This window comes from Hypanus sabinus, chromosome 14, assembly GCF_030144855.1.
Source record: "Hypanus sabinus isolate sHypSab1 chromosome 14, sHypSab1.hap1, whole genome shotgun sequence".
In the NCBI taxonomy this organism is placed as follows: Eukaryota; Metazoa; Chordata; class Chondrichthyes; order Myliobatiformes; family Dasyatidae; genus Hypanus; species Hypanus sabinus.
The window spans coordinates 38062293-38085790 of NC_082719.1; the positions used below are offsets into that span (position 1 = coordinate 38062293).

At 37.4% G+C, this 23498-nt stretch overlaps 1 protein-coding gene across 3 annotated transcripts in view; it reads left to right on the forward strand.

Moving 5' to 3' along the window:
• Positions 1-23498, forward strand: part of pcdh7b (protocadherin 7b) — a 391309-nt gene that overhangs the window by 19235 nt on the left and 348576 nt on the right. The window contains exon 2 of one of the 3 annotated variants that reach the window (XM_059989009.1): positions 20116-21324. The exons of the other annotated variants lie outside the window; for them this stretch is intronic. Within the exon in view, the coding sequence (XP_059844992.1) occupies positions 20116-20163 (48 nt within the window). The 3' untranslated portion in view covers positions 20164-21324. Of the gene's footprint in view, positions 1-20115; positions 21325-23498 lie in introns of those variants that run through there. 3 annotated transcript variants of the gene reach the window in all.

Consider the following 23498-nt stretch of genomic DNA (forward strand, 5'->3'; position numbering starts at 1 on the left):
ACACTGAGTGTAATATTATACTGACTCACCGTGAGCAACAAAACAAACTATCAAGTAACAGCACAAGGTTTATAGTAGGATTATGAAATTAACACCTTAGGTTAGTAAAGCATTTTTAGTCTGATCCTCTTCTAGTTTCAGTGCTTGTTATGTTTCAGTTTTTTTCTCTTGATTAGTCAGGTGAATTTGTATCTTTCATGTTTTTCCATCTTGGCATGCTTACTGTGACATTTGTTGCAATAATCACACACATTGCCATTTAGTTCAATAAAAATAAATTAAGTATGGTTTAATTTATAGAGTGCATTTGATGAACATTCATATAATATGTAAAAAATCAGATTGTGAAGCTTTGTGTCAAAAAATTAAAACAACAAAATAAAATCATGTACACATGACCTGTAAATTTTATACATATGCTAAAGTATTAAAAGGTGACAATCTTCCAGACGTGTTTGTATTAGAAATAATATTAGATTAATATTACATCTTATTGAAATTGCCAGAGAAGAAACTGGGCAGAACATCTATCAGAGTATCATTTACATATGTCATTTAAAGATTACTTCTGGGTTGTCATGATGTGAGTTTATCAGTTTAGTAGAGCTCTTGATAAGATGAAATTTATTGTTGAATTAGTCCTCAGAAAAGTCTTATCAAAGATTAACTGAAGAACATTATCTGTTTGTGTGTTAGATGTGACATTGAAATGTATTGTATTTCTGCTAATAACATTTGCTTTTCCATGAAACAGTATCTGTCAATCTTATAGTCACCAATAATCCTCAAGTATTTAAAAAACACGATTGGTGTTGCTTAATCATTGTTACCTGGTTTACCTTGCTTTTCTCCAGCTTTGCAATGTACTGCACCTTGAACTAATCATTCTTTATTGAAGTTTTCTTGAAAAAAATACTGTCACATTTAGAATATAGTCCAGTCAACTAGAAATAGAAGTGCCAACATATTTGGTTGAATTCAATGATTCTTAATTAATTTTATGAAAACCCCCATTTAGCTGTGAAAAGTATGTTTGAGAAGGAAACATTCAATTTTTAAGTGAACATTGCAAAAGAAAAATGTAAAATTTAGGCAAAAAAAAACAGAATGTTATCCAGTATGTATAAATTTGCAAATTGCAGGTGAATGTTTACAGAACTGTGAAAAGGGAATAAAGCATGCTCAATAATTAGGTTATGATAGTTTAGGATGAAGAGCAGAAAACACCTCGAAGTTTTATTTGAATCTAGCATGTATCATTTCTAAGTAATGTGGATTTAAAGTTCAAATAGCTTTTGATGAAATAGTGAGTGGCATGGATGAGAAAATATATTGAGTATTATGTTCACTTTTGATCAGTGAGACACGGAAGATACATTCTACACGTGAAGTTGGGTTGGACCAGCATCTCCATCCATAATTACATTGTGATTCTCTAGTACTAGAGACAAGCCAACATAGTAGAAGCAGGAAAGTGTGATGCAACAAAGTAAACTTAATATGATGGAGCTGAAGAAAAATGCAAAGGGTCAAGCAAACAGGGACAAAGCACATTGAATCGGTTAATTAGATCCAACATTGTCTTGGTATAGGAGGCAGAGGGATCCTTTTCTAATTAGAAGTCAGTGAAGCTGTACTGTACACAGGGTTTGATGCTGGGATCCTTGTTGTTAGTGATACCTATTAATAACCTGGATTGGATGGAGGAGGTTTGCTTAGTAAGATTGTGGAATACACATATGTGTGGTGTGGATAGTGTGGAAGGTTGTTTAAAGAGTGAGAGGGATATGGAGCAGATGGGAAGTTGAGCAAAGCATTGGGAGATGGTATTTAATTGAGTGTCACAGTAGCGTAGTGGTTAACATGATGCTATTACAGCTCAGGGCACTCTGGAGTTCAGAGATCAATTCCAGGGCCATTCAGTAAAGAGTCTCTATGTCCTTCCAGTGGAATGCATGGGTTTTCTCTGGGCCCTCCATCCAAAGATGTACTGGGCAGGATAATTGGTCACTGTGAATTGTTCCATGTTTAGGGTGGGTTAATCGGGTTTGTTGGGGGGTGACTGGGGCGACCTGGCTCAAATGGCTGGAAGGGCCTACTCCACACAGTTATCTTAAACCCTGACAATATGAGGTGAAGCATATTGGAGAGTTCAATAGAGGTAGAAAAGTAAATGATAGGAATGTCAATGAACAGAGAGGCCTTGGTTTGAAGTTCATTGTACCCTAGAAGTGGCAACACAAGTAGCTGGTGTGGTGAAAATGGTACGTGGCATGCTTGTCTCAATGTTCAGGGCATAGAATGTAGAAGTTAGGATGTTATGCTGCAACTTTGCAACACTTATTAGAACTCACTTGGAATACGGTGTACAAATCTGGTTGACATATGATAGGAAGCATATGGCTGCACTGGAGAGAGTACAGAGGAGATTCAGTACAATATTGTTTAAATTGGAAACTTTAGTTATGGCTGTGCTTATTGCTTTATTTTATCAAAGGAGGCTGAGAAAGCTATAGAAAATTACAGGAGACATAAAGAGAGGAATTAGAACCTTTTCCCCAAAATATCTAAAGTTAGAGGACATATGTTAAACTGAGAGGAAGGAATTTTAAAAGAATTTGAGGGGAAGACGTTTCACACAGACAGATGATGATATCTTGAACTCATTGCTAGATGAGGTTGCTGAAATCAAATATAATCACTTTGTTTCAGACATTTAAATAGTTGCTTGAAAATGCAGAGCATATAATGATATGGACCTAATTTAGAGAAATGGTATTACTGTAGACGGATAATTCTACTTTGGTAGAAGGAATAAAGGTGTAGACTATTCTCTAAATGGGGAGCAAATTAAAACATGAGAGATGCAAAGGCACTTGGGAGTACTAGTGCAGGATTCCTTAGATGTTAACTGGAGGTTGACTTGATAGGAAGGAAGGCAAATGAAATGTTAGCATTCATTTCTAAAGGAGTAGAGTATAAAAGCAAGGATGTAATGCTGAGGCTTTATAAGACACTGGTCAAAACACATTTTGAGTATTGTGGGTAGCTTTAGACCTTGTAACTAGGTCTTGTAAACCTTGTTCTTTGTTGGAGAGGATTTACAAGAATGAGCCTGGGAATGGAAGGATTAATGTATGAGGAACATTTGCTGTCTTTGGTCTTGTTTTCACTGGAATTTAGAAGAGTGATAGGAGTGGAGGTCTCACTGAACCCCAATGAATATTGAAAGATATGGATAGAGTGGACATGGAGAGGATGTTTTCAATAGTGACAGAGTCTAGGATCAGAGAGCACAGCTTCAGAATAGAAAGACCTGCATTTAGGACAGAGATGAAGATAAATTTCTTCAGCAGGAGAATGTTGAATCTGTGGAATTCATTACCAGACATGGTTGTGGAGGCCAAGTCATTGGGTATATTTAAAGCAAAGATTGATAGGCTTTTGATTTGTAAGGGCTTCAAAGGATATGGGAAGAAGGCAGGAGAAAGGGTTTGAGAGGGATAATAAATCAGCTATGATGGAATGGCAGAGCAGACTCTCTGCCCTGTGATGTTATGGAAAAATGGTTGACAAGGACATAGTTCTATTCTCTACAACTCTATGACTTTGTGAATCTATGACTTCTTTGCCAAATTGCTTCACTGATTGAAATAACAATAAAGATGCAACAGTCTGTTTGATCTAGGCCAGTGGAATAAAACAAAATCTAAAGGTTTAACTTGTTTCATATGCAGTGGATTATGGTTATTATGAACATATCCGGACCAGTACATTGCGGCCCAGTTAAATAGCCATCACAATTAGCCAAAGTTTCATGGAAATAGTTAATAAAGGTATAAAAATGACAAACTATCATTTAACTAAATACCAAGCTATATATTTAAATTAAATACAGAAAAAATTGGAAATGACCAATAACACTACAGTACTATAAAGTTGTATATTAGTACCCAATAGTTATTGATAGAGTAATGCATCCAGTGTACACTGGTGCATTCTTTTGATTGACTGTAAATGACCAAAGTCAGCATAGACAACTTGTGTAAATAATGAACTGCTTTCATAGAATGCCGTTGAAGCTGGTATCCTCCAAATATTCATTTTCATTGTAACATTCAATATGATTGGTGATGCCTTCAAATTCTTCATAGTCCTAACTTGTTGATGTAGTAAAATCATTTCATTTTCACTCTTGGTGGTTTCTGGCATCTCTGAGTCTGAAAGCTTGAAACCGCAGTAAGTTGAACAGTTCTGAATTGTCTGGGGTCCTATTTCTTGCCAGCTATCAATAACAGCCATCACTGCTTTTTGAACACAAACATACACAAGTGAAACTATTTAAAAACTTTGCTCTAAGAACGGTATAGTGTCTAACAGCCACAAAAGTGAACGCGATTGATGCTAGTTGGAAACAAATTGCTGTCCCAATTAAGTGACATAATGTACTATATTGTGCAAAAGTCTTAGGCACATATAAAAAAATCCTATAAAGCAAGGATGAGTTCTTAAATAATGAATTAAAAGTTTCTAAATAACAATAACATTATTATAAAGAGCAGTAAACAATGAAAAAAACTTAATCAAATCAATATTTGGTGTGACCACTCTGCCTTTAAAAATGCATCAATTCTTTTAGGTTTTATAACAAAATCAACTGTGAAGTTGTTCCAAGCATCTTGGAGAACTTGCCATAGTTCTTCTGCAGTCTTTGACTGTTTAGCTTGCTTCTATCTCTCCAGGTAATCCCAGACAGCCTCAATGATATTGCAATCAGAGCTGTGTGAAGGCTATACCATCTGAGATCATATAATAATATAGACTGCCTATGACTTTTGTACAGTACTGTAGAGTTCTACATAAACAAAGGGAATTTCAACTATTTTTTTCTTTTTTTTTGTTCTTTAAGAGTTATGCTAAATAAGCAGCTACCCTGATTAACTGATGGCCCAATTAATTGGAATCTGCTGTATATTATTATGAAAAGATTTTACTTTATTTTAAGACTCCTGTAGGTATTTAGTTATAGTAATGCTTTATTTTCAATTCTACAGCATTCCTTTATCTAGGATTTATATTAATTGTTCTGAATTGAATATTCAATTGCTTATCCCTATGAAGTGGATGTTCTAAATATTTGACTAAAATCACTTATAAGTCCCATCTATTTTCATTAGAATTTACACAAAAGAAGGCCTGATAGTGTTAAAATGATTTCTTATAAATAAGAATTTTGTTGTGCAGTGAAATGCATGCTTTTTTATAATTGAAGTTATATTGGAAAGGTGTCAAGCTGTAATTTGAAAAGAGTAAAATTAGCTCAAAGGCAAACTCAATATTTCAAATGATTGTTAAAGGAACATATAGTAATTATGCCAATGATTAGCAAAATTAGTAGGTGTGCTTCAGTTAATAGCTTTAACATGCATTGTTTTCAATGCAATTACTGACTGTTCACAAGATATGAACAACGTAATGTGACAAATGCTTATATATTGGAATGTTTTGGATAATGTATACAGTTGAGGATAATTTTTGGAATTATGGCAAGCCAGCTAATATTCTTCAGGCACTCCTTGGATCTCAGAACCCAATGAAGAAACTGACAAATTACTACACAATCAGGAAAGCTCGCCAATGCCTCCACTTTCAGCGGAGGCTGAAAAGAGCTGGATTATGCACTTTTATACTTGCATACTTCTATATTTACACAGCAGAGAGCGTCCTAATATGCTACATCACTGCATGGTATGGTAACTGCACCACAGTGGACAGAAAGCTCAACGATGGGTAGTCAAAACTGCTCAACACATTCACCGGCACCAGCTTGTTATATTTGTAACTCAAAATAAAACTAATTGAAAGAAAAGCACACTTATTGCCCATAATCTTCTAACCATTTTAGCACCTACTTGCGGTTTTGGAGATGTTCTTTGACCTCCTCACTGGTAACACTGATGTCGCCCAGGTCATACTAACTGCTTGGGCAATCTTGTTGCTCCATAGCTTTCTGCCAGAGTACAGGCGTAGATGCTGCTCTAAAAATAAGCTTATTATAGTGAGAAAGCTCTTTGTGTTTATGGTGAGAAACATTTTGGACTGTTCTTCTATCTCCATCTATGGGTAAGTCCACTTTGCTGAAGTGTTTCCCTTCCAGAAAGGTTTGCAGAGATACCCTCTATCTTGGGCAGAGTGTAGTAATCTACTTTCAGTATTGGATTGACAGTGACCTTAAAATCAACACAGATCCTGACAGGCCCATTCTTATTGACTACTGGGATCACCCAAACTTGGGAAAAAATACCTTCATTTTTCGAAGTGATCTGACTCCTTGACTACTTTATCATGGATAGCATATGGAAATGGACAGGCTTTTTAAAGCTTGTGTGTGCCATCTTCATTTAACACTAATTTATCCTTGATATTATTGAGGTTTCAAGTGCTGACCTTGAACACTGCTGTGGCATCAACAATACCTTTCTTAATTCACTTTTAGTTGAGTCAGTTGCAGGTGATTTGGTATGCAAGTGGTGGATGGATCTCCAATCAAGTTGTAGGTATCTCAGCCAATCATGACCCCACAATGACCCACTTCTTGTTCTTATCACACTCAAGTCCAATGTGGCTTGTTTGTTGTTGTATTTCATTATTATGAATGTCATTCCCACAGGAGTTATACTGGAGAAAAGTCCAGTTCTTAGTTGGATACCTACAGGCTTCACTTTTGTATCTTTGAAATGCCATTCAAACTCATTTTGTGGAATGATTGAAACTGTCAAGTCAGTGTTGAATTCCATTTTAATTACTTTGTTGTTCACTTCTGGTGTAAGTTATATTGCTTGTCCTGACGAAGGGTCTCGGCCCGAAACGTCAACAGCGCTTCTCCCTATAGATGCTGCCTGGCCTGCTGTGCTCCACCAGCATTTTGTGTGTATTGTTGTTTGTCTATTGTTAGTTTTCACACTATAAATCTCAAGGCTACCTAGTCCCATGTTACACTCCTCATTGTAAGATTTTTCTTCAACGGGACATAGATTTGTGTTCTTTATGAAACTGCAAATTGACTTTTTATCTTTTTTTCTTTTCCAGTGCAGTCCATTTATTTATGTCTGCCCCACATGATTGTTTGTGAGTGTGTGTGTGTCCTACTTTGTGGTATTTTCTGCAAGTTTTACTTTTGAATCTGCGCTGGTCTTGTGTATGTGAGCCTCTTCTACTCATTTATCCAGCCAGGTTTCTGTTTAGATGTTGCAATTTTGTTCATGCTCACTTTCATTTCTGTCTGCACCTCAGTTGTGTCTCTATCTGCTGCTTCCTTTGATGCAGTGATTTAATCTGCTGTTTTAAACGTGAGTTGAGTTTCAGTTAGGAACCATTTTAAAACGCTTTCTTGTAAGATTCCACAATCTCTCACTGCATCATTAAACCCATCATGAACTGGCAATGCTCAGACAACTTCTTCAAAGCAGCCACGTAAGCTTAAAGTGGACTCCCCTACCTTTAGTGAAACTTAAAATGTTCTGCGGTCGAAAAGGGTTTCAGTTCTAGATGTTCTTGGGTACTTCCACAATACCTTATTTTGGTTGGTTGGTTGGAGCAGTCAAACTTCTAAGCAAACTCTCTGTTCTTCCACCAATGGATTGTATAGATAGCCAGAGGCTTTTCTCAGGGCTGAAATGGCTAACACGAGGGGGCATAGTTTTCAGATGCTTGGAAATAAGTACTGAGGGGATGTCAGGGGTATGTCTTTCACACAGAGAGTGGTGAGTGCTTGGAATGCACTGCTGGTAGTGGTGGTGGAAGTGGATACAATAGGGTCTTTTAAGAGACTCTTACAGAGGTACATGGAGCTTAGAAAAATAGAGGGCTATGCACTAGGGAAATTCTAGGCAGTTTCTAGAGTAGGTTACATGGCTGGTACAACATTATGGGCCGAAGGACCTGTAATTGCTGTAGATTTCTATGTTCTGAGTTGAATTACGCTTAGCAAAACTGATACTTTTTGCTCATTGGCCTCTTCTTTTGCTTTGAAGCTCTGCTCAGTTTGCTTAGTATACATCACCCAGTTATATTTTGTGCAATTGAACATTTGTCTTTCCGATGTGGCCAGTCATTTCTGTGTTTTTAACAGTTACTATTATTGTTATCACCCTGACTCACTTTATGAATCCTTGAATATTGTCCAATTTCTGCCTTTTTGACTTGACCATTTCTCTGCTTCCAAAGAGACATATGCAGTGTGTTTTCTTCACTCAGCTATTTCTCTCCTCTTGTGAAGAAAGCATGTTGCACTTTTTTTTAAACTCTAATGTCTTGTAGTGCTTCAACAGATTGGTAGTTGTTTTACTCGTCAATGCTGTTATGTTTTGTGATTCCAAAACATAAAACTAATCAAAAGGAAAACATGGAGCTGGGGATAATGTGCCTAGATTTGTTTTACTTTAGCAATACATGCACTTAAGATATAGTGGCATAATAATGTATAGCATTCACATACCTTTGCATATAACCAGTAATGAACAATGTAAAAAATGAAGACTGCTTAATTAAACAATATATTTACAATATTACTTAACTGTTACTAAAATATTAAATACACAAAACAGCGTGTCCCCCTCCTCCCCAGTTGAGGACATAAATACAGAAATGTGTTGAGAAAGGGCTAGTAACAGCACGGAGTATCCTACCCATCCATTTCATGGACTATGTAACATCCAAACCGTGATCACAAGCCTCAGAAACAGTTACTTTCCCCAAGCAATAAGGCTGATCAGCATGTCCACCCATTAACCCTATCCCTCCACATCCCCCACCCTCACCATCACTACTTTCTTACCATATCACTTTACGTACAGACACATGTGTGGCTCTCATCACATTATGGACATCCAATCAATCTATGTTATTTAGCTATCTGATGTATTTATATTTATTATGTTGTTTTTATTATTGTGTTCCTTATTGTATTTTTTGTGCTGCATCAGATCTGGAGTAACAATTATTTCATTCTCCTTTAACCAACATTAAACAATGCAGATTCATAAATCAGAATTACATACTATTCAATATAATGTGCAACTCTCTTGAAACACTCATATCAGGACTTCTTTTCAAAATCTATAATAAAATATTAAATTTGTGAAAATAATATGCGATTGGATGATGTCACACTACTCCAGTCAGTCAATATTTAATTTCTGATATTGGTAAATATTTTTCTAATGTTAAATACTCAACTGATATTGGTAGGTTTCTGCTTTAATCCTGAAAGAGGTTCATTATATTGAGGGCAATATCTGTAGAAAGGCTATTGCCCATGAATTGAATAATATAATTACTTATTGCATTATTATCAACAGCTAAAGATGCTGTTCACAAAACAACGTATGTTATAAAAAAATGTGAACTAAAACCTGAGCAAATTAATCAGAATTTATTTCTGAAGAAAATAATGCAGAATATCCCAGTTCATCAAGGAATTTGACTTGACAGAAAAGAGTACTAAGATGGCAAATTACATGATGTGTTATTAATTTTAGTTGGTTGTCTATTACTATTTGTATCCTTCCTCTGAAATGCAGTTGATCACAACTCATCACTAATTGTTGTTACAGCAAATGAAAAAATGTCCATTATTTGACAAAGTAAGCAAATTTGTCCCTTTTGTGGAATTGCATTCTTGTGAAAAAATAATTGAAATTTTAATATGCTATTTTGTAGCATGAATCATTTGACTTTTTGTTGAGATACAACCTTGCTGTAGAATATTCCATAATTAAACATTAATTGATAAATCAAAATGCATCCCAGCCCTCTGTATTTATATATGGTAAGCTCCAATTATCAGCGGTGTCTGGGATAATTAGTGTCACCTGTGCTCAGATAAAATAATCATATTCAGCACAGAGAGCTATTCTTAGTTCACATAAACTTTTGGAAAGTTTAGAATAACAATTGTGCCAGCATCTCTTTGGACAGCTCATTTCATGTGAGGAGTCCATTCTTTCTTAATATTTGTGTGGGATTATTGGTTATGTGTTAGTTAACAGTCCTTAACATTGATAACAATGCACCATCTATATATCCCATGTTTTAGATGATCCTTGCCTACAAAGCATTACTGTCAAAAATTGGGCATCTTTGCATCTTTTTCCCCTTTAAAATTGGCTCATAAATCTCCACTTTGGATTCAAGATTTATATCTTATATTTATGTGCACAACTGCCAGAAAGAATGATACTAACACTGACACTGGTAACATTTTGCTAACTGTAGTATTTGAATTGGACCAAATTATCTGCGATTATTGAAGTTCACATTTTGACTTTTGTATTTTAAAATTGTCACATTATTTTAATTTGACTAAGTATCCTGCTTTATTAGTTGTTTATCATTAAATCAAAAAACAATTGATGAATATACTACAATTAACAGAAAACTCAAGAAAAGCTCACATTTTCTTTTGTATTTAAAAGGTGTGCCCCAAGACTGCAAAACAGAGCAGTCACTGGATTTTGGCTGAGAAACAGAGCAGCAAATTTGTTGACATCAAACTCCATACATAGCAATTAAGCTAAAAGATTTGTTACTGTTTTTAATGATTCTGTTGGAAGGAATTGATGCAGGCCAGAACATCTGGAGAACATGCTGACTCTCTTTGAAGAGTGTTATGATGTCTCTGAAAACAGGCAGTCAAAACCTCTCCTTAACATTTTATCTGAAAGAACAAACAAGTATTTAGTTAATTTAAGGGTCCTTGAAGTTGATATATTAAATCTTTATAAAAATAAACACATAATAACCTTTCTAATGGCAAATTCTTTGATGTAAAATGATTTGGGATAGTAAGAGATCGTAAAATAATTCTTGAAGATTTAAGAGTAATGTTCAAACAGTAAATGTTTACTAATGTTCATTAGTTAACTTCACCTTTCAGAGGTATATATCTGAAATGTGGAGTATTGGTCATAATTTTGCATAATCTGAGCTGAATTTTTGGTAATAAGCAGACAGACAGACTTCTCACTTGGGAAGCAAAGACAGGAAATACCACTGCTATAATCATAACATTACAATCCCTTTCACAGTATGGTACTCTAAAATGATGTGCAAGTGCTTTTGTAGATACCCCTGTCCTGCAAAGGACAGCTGCTGTGCGAAGATTTCTGTTGCAAAGCAGGCAATGGTACCACCAAGCTCACTTAAATATTCTGTATCCTTTAAGAAACATATTGAATAATAAAATATCCATATCTATTTGCTTCTTTCCCCTTACTGGACTTGTGCAATTTTATTTTAGATATGCACCCAGTGGCCAATTTATTTGGAATCTCCTGTACCTTATAAGGTGGCCACTGAGTGTATGCTCATGGTCTCCTACTGTTGTAGCCCATTCACTTCCTGGTTCGACGTGTTGGGTGTTCAGAGATGCTCTTCTGCACGCTGCTGTTGTAATGCATCCTTATTTAAGTTTCTGTCAGCTTCCTGTCAGCTGGTACCATTTGGGTCATTCTCCTCTGACCTCTCTCATTAGCAAGACATTTTCACTACAGAACTGCTGCACACTGGAATTTTTCTTTTTGTTTTTCACCCCATCTTCTGAAATCTTTTGAGACTGTTGTGTGTGAAAATCCCAGGAGATCAGCAGTTTCGGAGATTCCCAAAACCTGTCTGGTGCTAACAATCATTCCACAGTCAAAATCACTTAGATCCCAGTTTTTCCCCCATTCTGAGTTTGGTTTGAACAACAATTAAATCTCTTAGACTTATCTGCATTCTTTTATGCATTGAGTTGCTAAAACATGATTGGCTGATTAGATATTTGTATTAATGAGCAGATGTACCTAATAAAGCGGCCACTGAGTAGAATCTTAAATGATAGGTTGGTCTCAAATATTAGATCCCATAGAATCCAGGGAGAGCTAACTAGGTTAATTCAGAATTGGGTTGGAGATTGGAAGCAGAAGGTGGTAGTTGTCTATTTCTTGGAATGGAAGCTGGTATTTAGTTGTGTGGTGCAGGTCAGCGTTGGGACTCTTCGTTATGTGTTGTTTATAATAACATAGTCATTTAGATACTAATACACAAGGTTTGATCAGTAAGCTTGTGGATCAGGTGTAAACAATGAATAAATTCATTGTAGATTACGTGGGGATCATGATCATTTAGGGAAGTGGGTTAAGGAGGTGTTGTGGATAGCATAGAAGACTGACAAGGGATACAGTGGGATATACATCAGTAGCAGTGGAGTTCAAAATGTTCAAGTGTGAAGTGTTGCACTTTAGGTGGACAAATGTAAGGAGACATTATAATGCTAATGGTAAGACCCTTGATGCTGTTGATGTGCAGAGGGATCTTGCGGTCCAAGTCTATAGCTTCCAGAAAGTGGCCACACATGAGTTGTTATGACAATAAAGAAGGCATATGGCATACTTGCCTATATTAATAGCGGAACTGAGTTCAAGAATTGGGAAGCTATGATGCAGCTTTCTAAAACTCCAGTTCAGCCACATCTGAAGTATTTAATTCAGTTCTGGTTGCCTCATTTTGAGAAGGATGTTGGGGATTTGGAGAAAGTGCATTAGAGATTTACCAGGATGCGGCATGGAGTATAGATCATGTGCGATTTGGAGAGGTTGGGCAAACTTGGGTTGTTTTCTCTTGCATGGTAGAATGTTTCCTGGCCTCCATCCAACCCCGCTTCCCATTTAAGAGAACCAGAGCAGCATCATTAAACATTAAATTATGCTCTCAAGCCAAAGTACTTTTTAAATTTAGGAACTTTAAGTGATCAAGGATTTTGTTTCACTGGCTTTGCATTTTTACAGTTAAAGTGGTTATGTGAATGAATGTGCTGGCAAAGAAATTTACTTTTACATATTTTGCAACAAGTAAAAGCTGCCATAAAGTAAGTCTACAATTATATTATGCTGTCATTCTCATCACAATGTTTTTCCCAAAAATGGTTTTACTGCAGATATCATGTGATCACAGAATTAAAAACCCCAGGAGGAGATTATTTCATCCAACATACCTGTGACGGTTCTTTGATAGTTATTCAATTAATCCATTCTCCCGCTTCTTCCTCAAGGCACTGTAAATGATTCTCCTCAAGTATTTATCTAATTTTCTTTGGAATATTATTACTGAAGCTAGCTCCATTACCCTTGCAGGCAATCCATTTCAGATCACAGCAATGTGTTATGGTAAGAGCATATTCCTTTCCTAATCAAAGTCAATGTCAAGTTCATTGTCATATGCATAAATGCATATATGGACAGGTGCAATGTATAACTCACTTGTGGCAGCATCACAGGCAGACGGCATCATAAGCAGCATTCATTAGAAAAGCATAAATTATACACATTTTGTACGAAAAAACACAATTGGAGCGCTAAGTCAACCTCTCATTCAGTGACAGCCAAACCAAAGAGCTGATTATTGACTATAGGAGGAGAAAACTGGAAGTCCATGAGCCAGTCTTCATCAAGGAATCAGAGATAATGAATTCATTCATCAGGAGCTGCCACCATGCAAGCCCTGCTCTATTGTTGCAGTTTGCCATTAGGAGCCTCAAGTCCCACACCAGCAAGTTCAGGAGCAGTTATTACCCCTCAACCATTAGTCTCTTAAAGGAGAGGGATAACTTCACTCACTCAAACACTGACCTGATTTCACAACCTATGGCCTCACTTTTAAGGACTGTAAAACTAATTTTCTCGACATTTATTATTTTCATACATTTTCATATTATCATTATTATCATTTTGTTCTTTTTTTTTCATTTACACATTTTGTTGTCCTTTGCACATTAGGTGTTTGTCCTTCTCTGTTGTGTGTGGTTTTACATTGATTCTATTGGTGTTTCTTTCTATTTACTATGAATGCCTGGAAGAAAACGCATCTCATAGTTGTATATGGTGAAATATATGTACTTTGATGATAAATTTAATTTGAATTTAGACTTTGAAAACAAATAATGTGTATTTCAGTACAAAGTCGTCATAGTATTGCTGAATTGTCATGATACTGGTTTTTGAACAAGAACTGAATAGTTGAAAGGAAGTAAATGTTCTTAAACTTGATGGTGTGGTGCTTCAGTCTTCTGTACCCCTGCCCAACAGTAGTTGTGAAAAATGGCACAATTCTGGTTGGTAGAGATCTTTGATGATGAATGTTGCTTTCAGTAGGTATCTTGCATCTTTGATTTATCTGATGTAAATGCGGATAAACCACCACTGAAGTTTATCCTCATTTTAACCCAAATTCATGATTCGTGATATTGAAGACCTTTATTAAATCTTCCCAACTCCCTCCCCCCTTTGAGGAAACAGTCACAGTCCCTTGAACTTCTTCACATAGTGGAAATCTCTCGTCATTGGTATGACACTTCTATACATTTTCAAAGTTGTTGATGTACTTTCTGAGGGTGGCACTGAAATTTGAATGCAATATTTTGATGACTATGCAATGCACAGTACTGTGCAAAGTCTTAGGTCATATAAAAGACTTCTGCACAGTACTGTATTTGACAATGTGGAGCAAGTTTGTACATTTGGCAGGAGTAAATGATGTTGGGAATGCCATGGGTGGAGCATCACGGGTTGGGCATCACAGGTTGGGTGTCAGACAGGTGGCAGAGAAGGAGTGCCAGTGGTGAGGAATGGTGCAGTTCCAGACACACCCAGCCCTGAGACACCAGGCAAGGTCATTTGACTCCAAACAATTGGTTTATTTATCTTTACAGAATGTCCATCTGGTGCTTCCCACTCCTTCCCCTTTACCCAAATATGATTCCCCTCTACATGCTGCCTTCCCACTCTCAGTCCACAATGGAGTCCCATATCAGAATCAGGTTTATCATCATGCACATATGTCATGACATTTGTTTTTTTTTTGTTGCAGCAGTACAGTCCAATGCATAAAATTACTACAGTACTATGCAAAGATCTTAGGTACCCTAGCTAGATATATTTCTGCACAGGACTGTACTTTGCTTTTCATTCCATTGCAATAAAATAAAGCCAACGATCCAATAACTTGTTTGTTCTGTTAGTTTCAAAGATTAATTGATATTAGCCCTGTTGGTGTTCTTGAACCTGTCTTAAAGTGGCACCATTGAGTTTCTTTGCCTTTCCTCATAGCTGTGTGCAAAATATATCAATAAATTTCATTAGCAATTTTTTTCACAATCCTACTACCAATATGTTTAAGAAAATTTATAAGAGCCTGCTCATTATAAAAGATATGTAAATCAATAGTGAAGATTATGTAGGTACAAGCATTGGGGAAATAGGCTGATAATGCTTTTGAGTTATATTGAACAGAAGCATCAAGCTTTAAAGCTTGAGATTTAAAAATCTGGAGGAGGGAATGATTTCTTGTTGCTTGGTAAGACATTAGAGTCATAAAGCACTACAGCACAGAAAGTGGTCCTCTGGCCCATCTAGTCCATGCCGAACTGTTATTCTGTCTAGACCCATCTGCCTTGACCTATCGTCCAGTACATGGATCGTAGTCCTCCATACTCCTCAAATTAAAGCATTTCCAATTTGTATGTGCCATATACAGACACCCAAAAAATTATACACAAATAGAGAGATATATTTGTCTTAAATACTGATTAAAGACTTGTGTTCTTTGCTGATAATGTCAGCATATATGCCTCCTCTATTGATGTTTTCAAAATTGTGTTGATCCATTTTTGTGAATCACTGCAGTCCATGTATATTGAAGGTGTTCCCAATTCACTGATAAGTTGGGAGTTCCATGAAATTACTATTGTGTTAGGAGGTTGGGTATCAGAGGAAAATATGCAGACCATGATGTTGTGCTATATGGTCTATACTTGTTTTCGTATATGGTGGATCTTCTGGTTTGGTGAAATGCTAATGATGAAACCTGAAGATTTCTTGTTGCAGTGCATTCTGTAGATAGAATGTATTGTTAAAAAATGATGTTTGTGGACAATCTGTATGTAATACTGAGTGTTGGATCAACTGAAGTAAAAATAAAAGGCTTTGACTATACATAGCTGGGATGATGTTATTATACTGGTGGTTCTGGTGCCCCTCCTCCTTCACTTTCATCCATGGTCCACTCTCCTTGCCTGCTGGGTTTCTTCTTCTCCAGCTCTCTATCTTTTCCACCTAACACCTCCCAACTTCTTTCTTCATTTCCACTTCCCCCACCACCTGGCTTCACCTATCACCTTCTAGCTTGTACTCCTTTCCCTCCCCCTCCCCCCACACATCATCTTATTCTGGCATTTTCCCCCCTCCTTCTCAGTCCTGATCAAGGATCTCATCCCAATATGCTGACTATTTATTAATTTTCATTGTTACTGCCTGACTTGCTGAGTTCCTTAAGCACTTTGTTTATGTTGCTGTTATTATACTTTGAGTCCAAAATCTTTCATGTCCTTTCCATTGGAAAGTAACAGTTGCAAGTTATGTGCCTTTCAGTATAGAAAGCTGAAACCTGGCATATTACTCTTTGGGGTTATTCAACAATTAATTATTTCAAACCTGTTATTATAGCAGAACTGAAGGAAGCAACCATCTGTTGAAAGGAGCAAAATTTAAGAAGTGTAGTGCAAGAAAATAATTGTGTTCACCTTTTTGTGTTTCATAAATTCTTGTTTAAAATGTAAACACTTTTGATCACTTAACTGCTTCAGTATGTCACTATTTTATGCATCTTCTATTCTTTGCCTTGTGCTTTTTTCTCGTTTATTTTGCTTTACTTCTTTCTCTCAGTGCTTGTCATGATGTACTGAAGGTGGGAAGTCATTCCAGTATTTAATGTGATAATAGGTAAATATCTCTACCAGGTGAAAATTCTTCATGTATGAATATGTTGTGTTTCATCTTAATGTCATTTTACAAAAGTACATCCTGACACCACAAATTTCTTCAAAGTTTACTCACCTTCCTTAAGCATACCCAAATTCTCCAGCAATTTCTATTGTTATTCTAACACCCTAGTTTATGTCAAGATGCAACCAGAAGTTGTTGTCTCTATTTTGCATTTTATTTAATAGTTGCAATTCTAAGCTAAAACTCAGAAAATTTCATTGCAACAATTGAAATATTTCACATTTGTTGAAGTATGAAAGCAGTCTCTTTTTCAGTTTATGGAATCCATCCTCTGACATTTTGATAATTTCATTATAAGCTCCCAATCTGTAGGAGTATAATAGAAGATACCAATTAAAATTTTCAGATGTGGAGACGGGAAAAGACGTAATTTAGAATTGGAATTCCTACTTGCACCTCATGCTATTATCAATCATATGATAATTGGTAAAATACATTATTTAGCAATTATCACTGGATACCCACATTGGTTCTCTGTCTGCCCTGGACCTTTATCTCTAATTGCTGACAATACATCAACTGACTCAACTTCAGCATTCCTCGCTCCTTGAAATTTACACACTCAGAACGTACTGTCATTCACATCCTTTACACCAATTCCAACTTTACCATCAAACCTGCACACAAAGCGAGTGCTGTAGTAGTGTGGTGCACTGATTGCTGCCTTGCTGAGGTCAGGCGGCTGCTCTCAGACCCCTCCTCATACCTACCTCTTAAAGAAGACTCCGGTCTGGACCATTAGATAACTGTCTCCTACACCATCACTGATCTCATCAACTCTGGCGAACTCCCATTCACTGCCAGCAGACTCATAGTTTCCTTATCCTGCACTGCTCACTTGTACCTCCTACCCAAGATCCACAAAACTGACTGTCCAGATAGGCTCCTGCATCACTGAACTCGTATCCTCATACCTTGTCTCCATTCTATCCCCATTGGTACAGTTCCTTCCTACCTACATCTGTGACACTTCTCATGCTCTCGATCTCCTCAGTAACTTTCTGTTCCCTCTCTCTGACTGCCTTATTTTCAACATGGTTGCCCAGTCCCCTTCTACTTCTATCCCCCCATCAAAAAGCCCTTAAAGGCCTTCTTTCTCAATAAAAGAACCAACCATTTCCCCTCCACCACCACCATCCCCATTTGGTAGAATTGGTACTCACACTCAACAATTTTTTTCTTCAGCTCCTTCCACTTTCTCCAGACTCGAGGGGCAACCTTTGGCATCCGCATGCTGAACTTGTCAATTTCATCAGCTTTGCTTCCTACCTCCACTGTGCCTTTAAATTCACTTGCTCCATTTCTGACACCTTGTTTCTCTTTCTCAGTCTGACTGTCTCCATCTCTGGAGACAAACTGTAGACAAGAATCCTTTTTAAAAAAAACTGATTCCCTCAACTATCATGACTATACCTCTTTCAACCCTGACTCCTGTAAAAAAGCAATTCCCTTTTCACAGTTCCTTCATCTCCACCACATCTGTTCCCATGATGAGGCTTTCCTTTCCAGGACATCTGAGATGTCCTCCTTTTTCCAAGCAACTTCCACCATCTCTGAAGGGATGCTACTACTGAACACATTTACCTCTTTCCAGGGGATTCATTCCTTTCTTGAATCCCTTCTCCATTAATCCCTTTAATTTAATCTCCTTCCCAATGCTTATCCCTGCAAGTGCTACACCTGCCCCTTCGTCTGCTCCCTCTCCGCCATTCAGGGGCCCCATACAGTCCTTCCAGGTGTAGCAACTCGTTGCCTGTGAATCTGTTGAGGTTGTCTATTGTGTCCGGTGCTCCAGATGCAGCCTACTTTACCTTGGTGAGACCCATCAAAAATTGGGGAGCTGCTTTATCGAGCACCTTTGCTCCACCCCCAAAAGCGGAACTTCCCAGTGGCTAAACAATTTAATTCCAATTGCGTTTCCCATTCCGACATGTCATCTAATGGCCTCACTGCCATGATGAAGCCACTCTCAAGGTGGAGGAGCAACAACTTATATTCTGTCTGGGTAGCCTCCAAGCTAATGGCATGAATATTGATCTCCCCCTTACGGTAAAATATAATTCCTTCCACCACCCTTTTTCCTACGTTCCCCATTCTGGCTTCTCATCTGCCTATCACATCCCCTAGTGCTCCTCCTCCTTCCCTTTCTCCTATCGTCTACTCGACTCTCCGGACAGATTCATTCCTTTCCAGCCCTTTACCTTTCTAACCAACCTGGCTTCACCTATCACCTTCTGGCTAAACACTTTCCCCTCAATTTATTTTGGCATCTTCCACCTTCTTACCTGGTTCTGAAGAAGGGTCTCACTTGAAATGCCTACTACTTGTTCATTTCCATGGATACTGCCTGACCTGTTGAGTTTCTCCATCATTTTGTTTGTGTTGCTTTGGATTTTCAGCATCTGCAGAATTTAACAGCGTTATTGCTCTAATTGTAGTCCTTCTTGCTAGGGCAACATATCTGGAAGTTTCATGAACATTATCCTCCATTTTCTACTCACCCTGTGAATGGAGAGAAATGGAATGTGTTGTAGGAACTTTTGCACTTAGGTTGTGTACTGTAATCCCTTCAGTTGAAAACAAAATCACCTTCAGACCAGAATTATTTGGGACAAAGTAAGTTATTTTGGTAAAATAATTTACAATATTTAAAGTTATTTTGAAATTAATTCAACATTACGGAACAAAGCCTAAATAAAACAAGAATGGACCATTATGTCACCTGATATCAATAAAATGTTGAATGTTCCACTGATGGTTCAAGCTTGTATGTCACATAATGATCGGGAATGAATGACAAAAGAGAAGGTGGAATACAGTTAAAAACAAAATGTTCACAGGACAACAAAGAAGCCATCAAAGCACAGAATCAAAATAAAACTTAGTTGACCTGAATACATGATCGTCAAAGCAACAATTTACTCCGTGAGGGATTTAGTATGTCTTCAGAGTCTGAACAGTCTGGTAAGTTTGATACAGCGTTTATTTTCTTTTAAAAAATATCTCCTAGCGCAGTTAGTTTGAAAGCATTGTTCTTAATATCTACTTTAATCAGTTTGCTAATCTGAGTTTGTAATGTAATTAATTCACATGAATAACATTTTCTGTCCATATTAATAAATTTCAATTGAATTATCTAAATTATTCCATGCTTCTCTAGCATCTGCAGCAGTCCTACTTTTCCACTGGAAGATGAGTTCAAATCATTAATGAATTAAACTCTTTAATGTCTCCACAGATGAGTCACCTTCATCCAGATGTGCTGCATTTGTCCATGAGGCTATAAGCACAGAACGATATTGAGACCACAGGCAAAGGGAAACCAATATCTGTCATCGATATTATACCACCCAGGTTCACTGTGCTGAGAATCGTTGGAGAGATCTTTCTTATTTTGCTCGATAGGGCCTTCAGGACTGCATCTTGATCCTCCACAGGAACTTTACTGGAGCACAGAATAGAAACTGGGTATAGCATCAGTTATTATTCCAGGGCTTGCTGGAGGAGGATTGACAATATGTCTTAAACTCTATGTGCGGCAGTTAACATCCTAGTTTGCAATGACTAAAGTCACCAGCATATTTTTATGCAGTGGGCCTTTTCATAGGTAAGCCAGTTGGTTTGTTCCACAAATTGATGCCAAAATAATAAACCTTCTCTAAACCACCCAAAATATTACCTTTCATTGTTGTACAGAATTTTGAGATCTTTCCTTCAAGATTCTGGGGCAGTCATCCAATTTTCCTCAGATGAGTTGGGCAGAATCCAGAGAACCATGCCAGTGAGATAGTTTGAATGATAGATACTCTAGTAGCTTGGCAGGTAGAATATTGCACGTCTGTAAACATAAGAATGTTGCATACTTTCAATGCACAAATTATGTTAAATCATTGTACAAATATAAATTATGTTTTCCAGTCATAGTTTCTAGAATAAATTTATTGCTCCAATGGTAGAGTTAGTACAGCACTGCCAACATTGCACAAGGACTTTCACATTTTGTTACAGTATTTTCTATTTATTTACTCTTAGCACCTCAGGATGCAATAAAGATAAATGGACGCATAAAGTTGTATTAGTTTTACTGGCCAAATAGTCATTTACTTTACATATAATGGTTTTCTAATTTTTTTGACATTGACATTTATTTTCTATATACAGTATATTTCCACTATCATCCTTTTTCCAAATGGAGCAAGTTTCCTATCCAGTTTTTATATGTATGGCAGAACCTCTGCATGTTGCTTATTCATCCCTCTAGATGTGTAACTGAAGATTTAAAGAATGTTCAGTCACATGTGGGACTTCTATACCATGTATCTCCAGTCATTACTATATACATGTACGAATGTTTTGACATCTTCCAATTATAACTAATAAATGTTTTCCTTCACATAAATGTTGCACGTGTCATTTCAATTATGTGCTTTTCGTGTATCAAAATGTGTTCTAGCAGCAATTTTTTGTTTACTAAGTAACCCACATGACCTTTTCAGAACATAGTGTTAGGACAGCACACCTCCATATGCAGAGTACTAAATAAAGTTATTTAAAATGAACATATTCAGAATACTATTAAAAACTGGGAGTCTAAATAGTAATGAATGAAATACTGTGATCCTTCTTCAAAATCCCATTGTTACTCTATCTGAGTTGAGTATGTTTAAAAAAATTGACTGCTGTTGTCTTCAAGATTTAAGTATGAAACTAAAGTAGTTTTGCTAATTATAAAAGTCTGTAGATCCTGGAAATCAAAAGCAAAACACAAAATGTTGGAACAACTCACCAAGCCAGGCAGCATAAATGGCAATGAATAAACAGTCAACATTTCAGACTGAGACCCTTCTTCAGGACTGAGAAGGAAAGAGGAAAATGCCAGAATGAAAAAGTTGGGGGGGGGGGGGCCGATAGGGGAAAGAGGTTAACTGGAAGGTGATAGGTAAAGCCAAGTGGTGGGAAAGGTCAAGGGCTGAAGAATAAAGAATCTGATAGGAGAGGAGAGTGGATCATAAGAGAAAGTGGTGGAGGAAGCTACCCAGCAGGAAGTAAGAAGCAGGTGGGAAGAAGTAAAAGGTCAGGGTAGGGAATAGACGAAGGCTGGGTGGGGGGGCGTGGGGGGGGGAGGGTGCGCGGGTAGAAATGTAGCCATCAGAAGAAGAAATCAATATTCATGCCATCAGTTTGGAGTGTACCAAGACAGAATGTAAGATCTTGCTCCTCCACTCTGAGGTGGCCTCATCTTGGCACAAGAGGAGGATGTGGACCAACATGTCGGAACGGGAATGGGAATTGGAATTAAAATGTTTGGCCACCAGGAAGTCTTACTCGTGGTGGATGGTGTAGAGGTGCCCAACAAAATTGTCCCCCAATTCACAACAGGCCTCATCAATGTAGAGTGACCTGAGGTGACCTGTGTAGTTTCATAGGTGAAATGTTGTCACCCTGAATGGAGATGATGGAGGAGGTGTATGGGTAGGTGTAGCACTTAAATTGCTTGCAGGGATACGTGCCTGGAGGGAGATTAGTGGGGAGGGATGAATAGACAAGGGAATTGTGGAGCGGGGGAGGGAAGTGAAGATATGTTTAGTAGTAGGACGCCTTTGGAGATGGCAGGTTGTGGAGGATAACTTGTTGGATGTGGAGTCTGGGGGGTGGTGTAGGTAAGGACGAGGAAGTCTACCATTTCTGTAATGTAAAATCCTGAACTTGAATATCTGTTGTGGCAAAATATTGGAGAATTCAGCCAGTGGATATTGCTGCCTTTTGGGAAGGAAAATTTATCACAAGCAAACAATTGAAACCTAGTAACCTTAAGTAATTGGTGTAAGTTAAATCCCATTTGCAAGTCTGGCATATAACCCTATGCTGAATAACTGGTTAAAATCTGCATCTGAATTTACCCGGATCTGTGTCCTCCCACAACTGATCGGTTCAGTAAATGGGTCTAGGAATGGCAACTAAAGTTTAATTTGGTTAAGTGTGAGGTGTTGCATTTTGGGAGGACAACTGAGGGTAGGAGTTTCATAATGAACTGTAGACCTCTGGGTAGTTATAGAACAGAGGGATCTGGGAGTACATGTAGCTCCCTAAAAATGGCATCACAGGTGGACGGAGTGGCTAACAAGACTTTTAATACACTGGCCTTCGTTAGTCAGTAGAAATGGTATGTTGCAATTGTACAAAATGTTAGTGAGGCTACACTTGGAATATTGTGTTTAGTTTTCATCACCCCTCAATAAGAAAGATGTCCTTAAGTTGTAAAGAGTGGAGAGGAGACTTACAAGGATGTTAATGGGACTCAAGTGACAGCGTAATGGAGAGAGGTTGAGCAGCCTGGGATTTATTAATTGAAGCATTGGAGCATGAAGGGTGATAATATAGAGGTGTATAAAATCATGATGGCATAGATAAAATGAATGCACACAGTCCTTTTTTCTTGAGTTAGGAAATCAGGAACTAGAGGACATGGGTATAGGGTGAGAAGGGAAATATTTAATCAGAATATGAGGGTCAGAATGTGGTCCAAATACTGAATGAGTTGTCAATGGAAATTGTTGAGAGAGGTCCATTATTTAAAAGAAATTGGGGCGGGATAGGAAAGATTTTGGGTGAAATGGACAA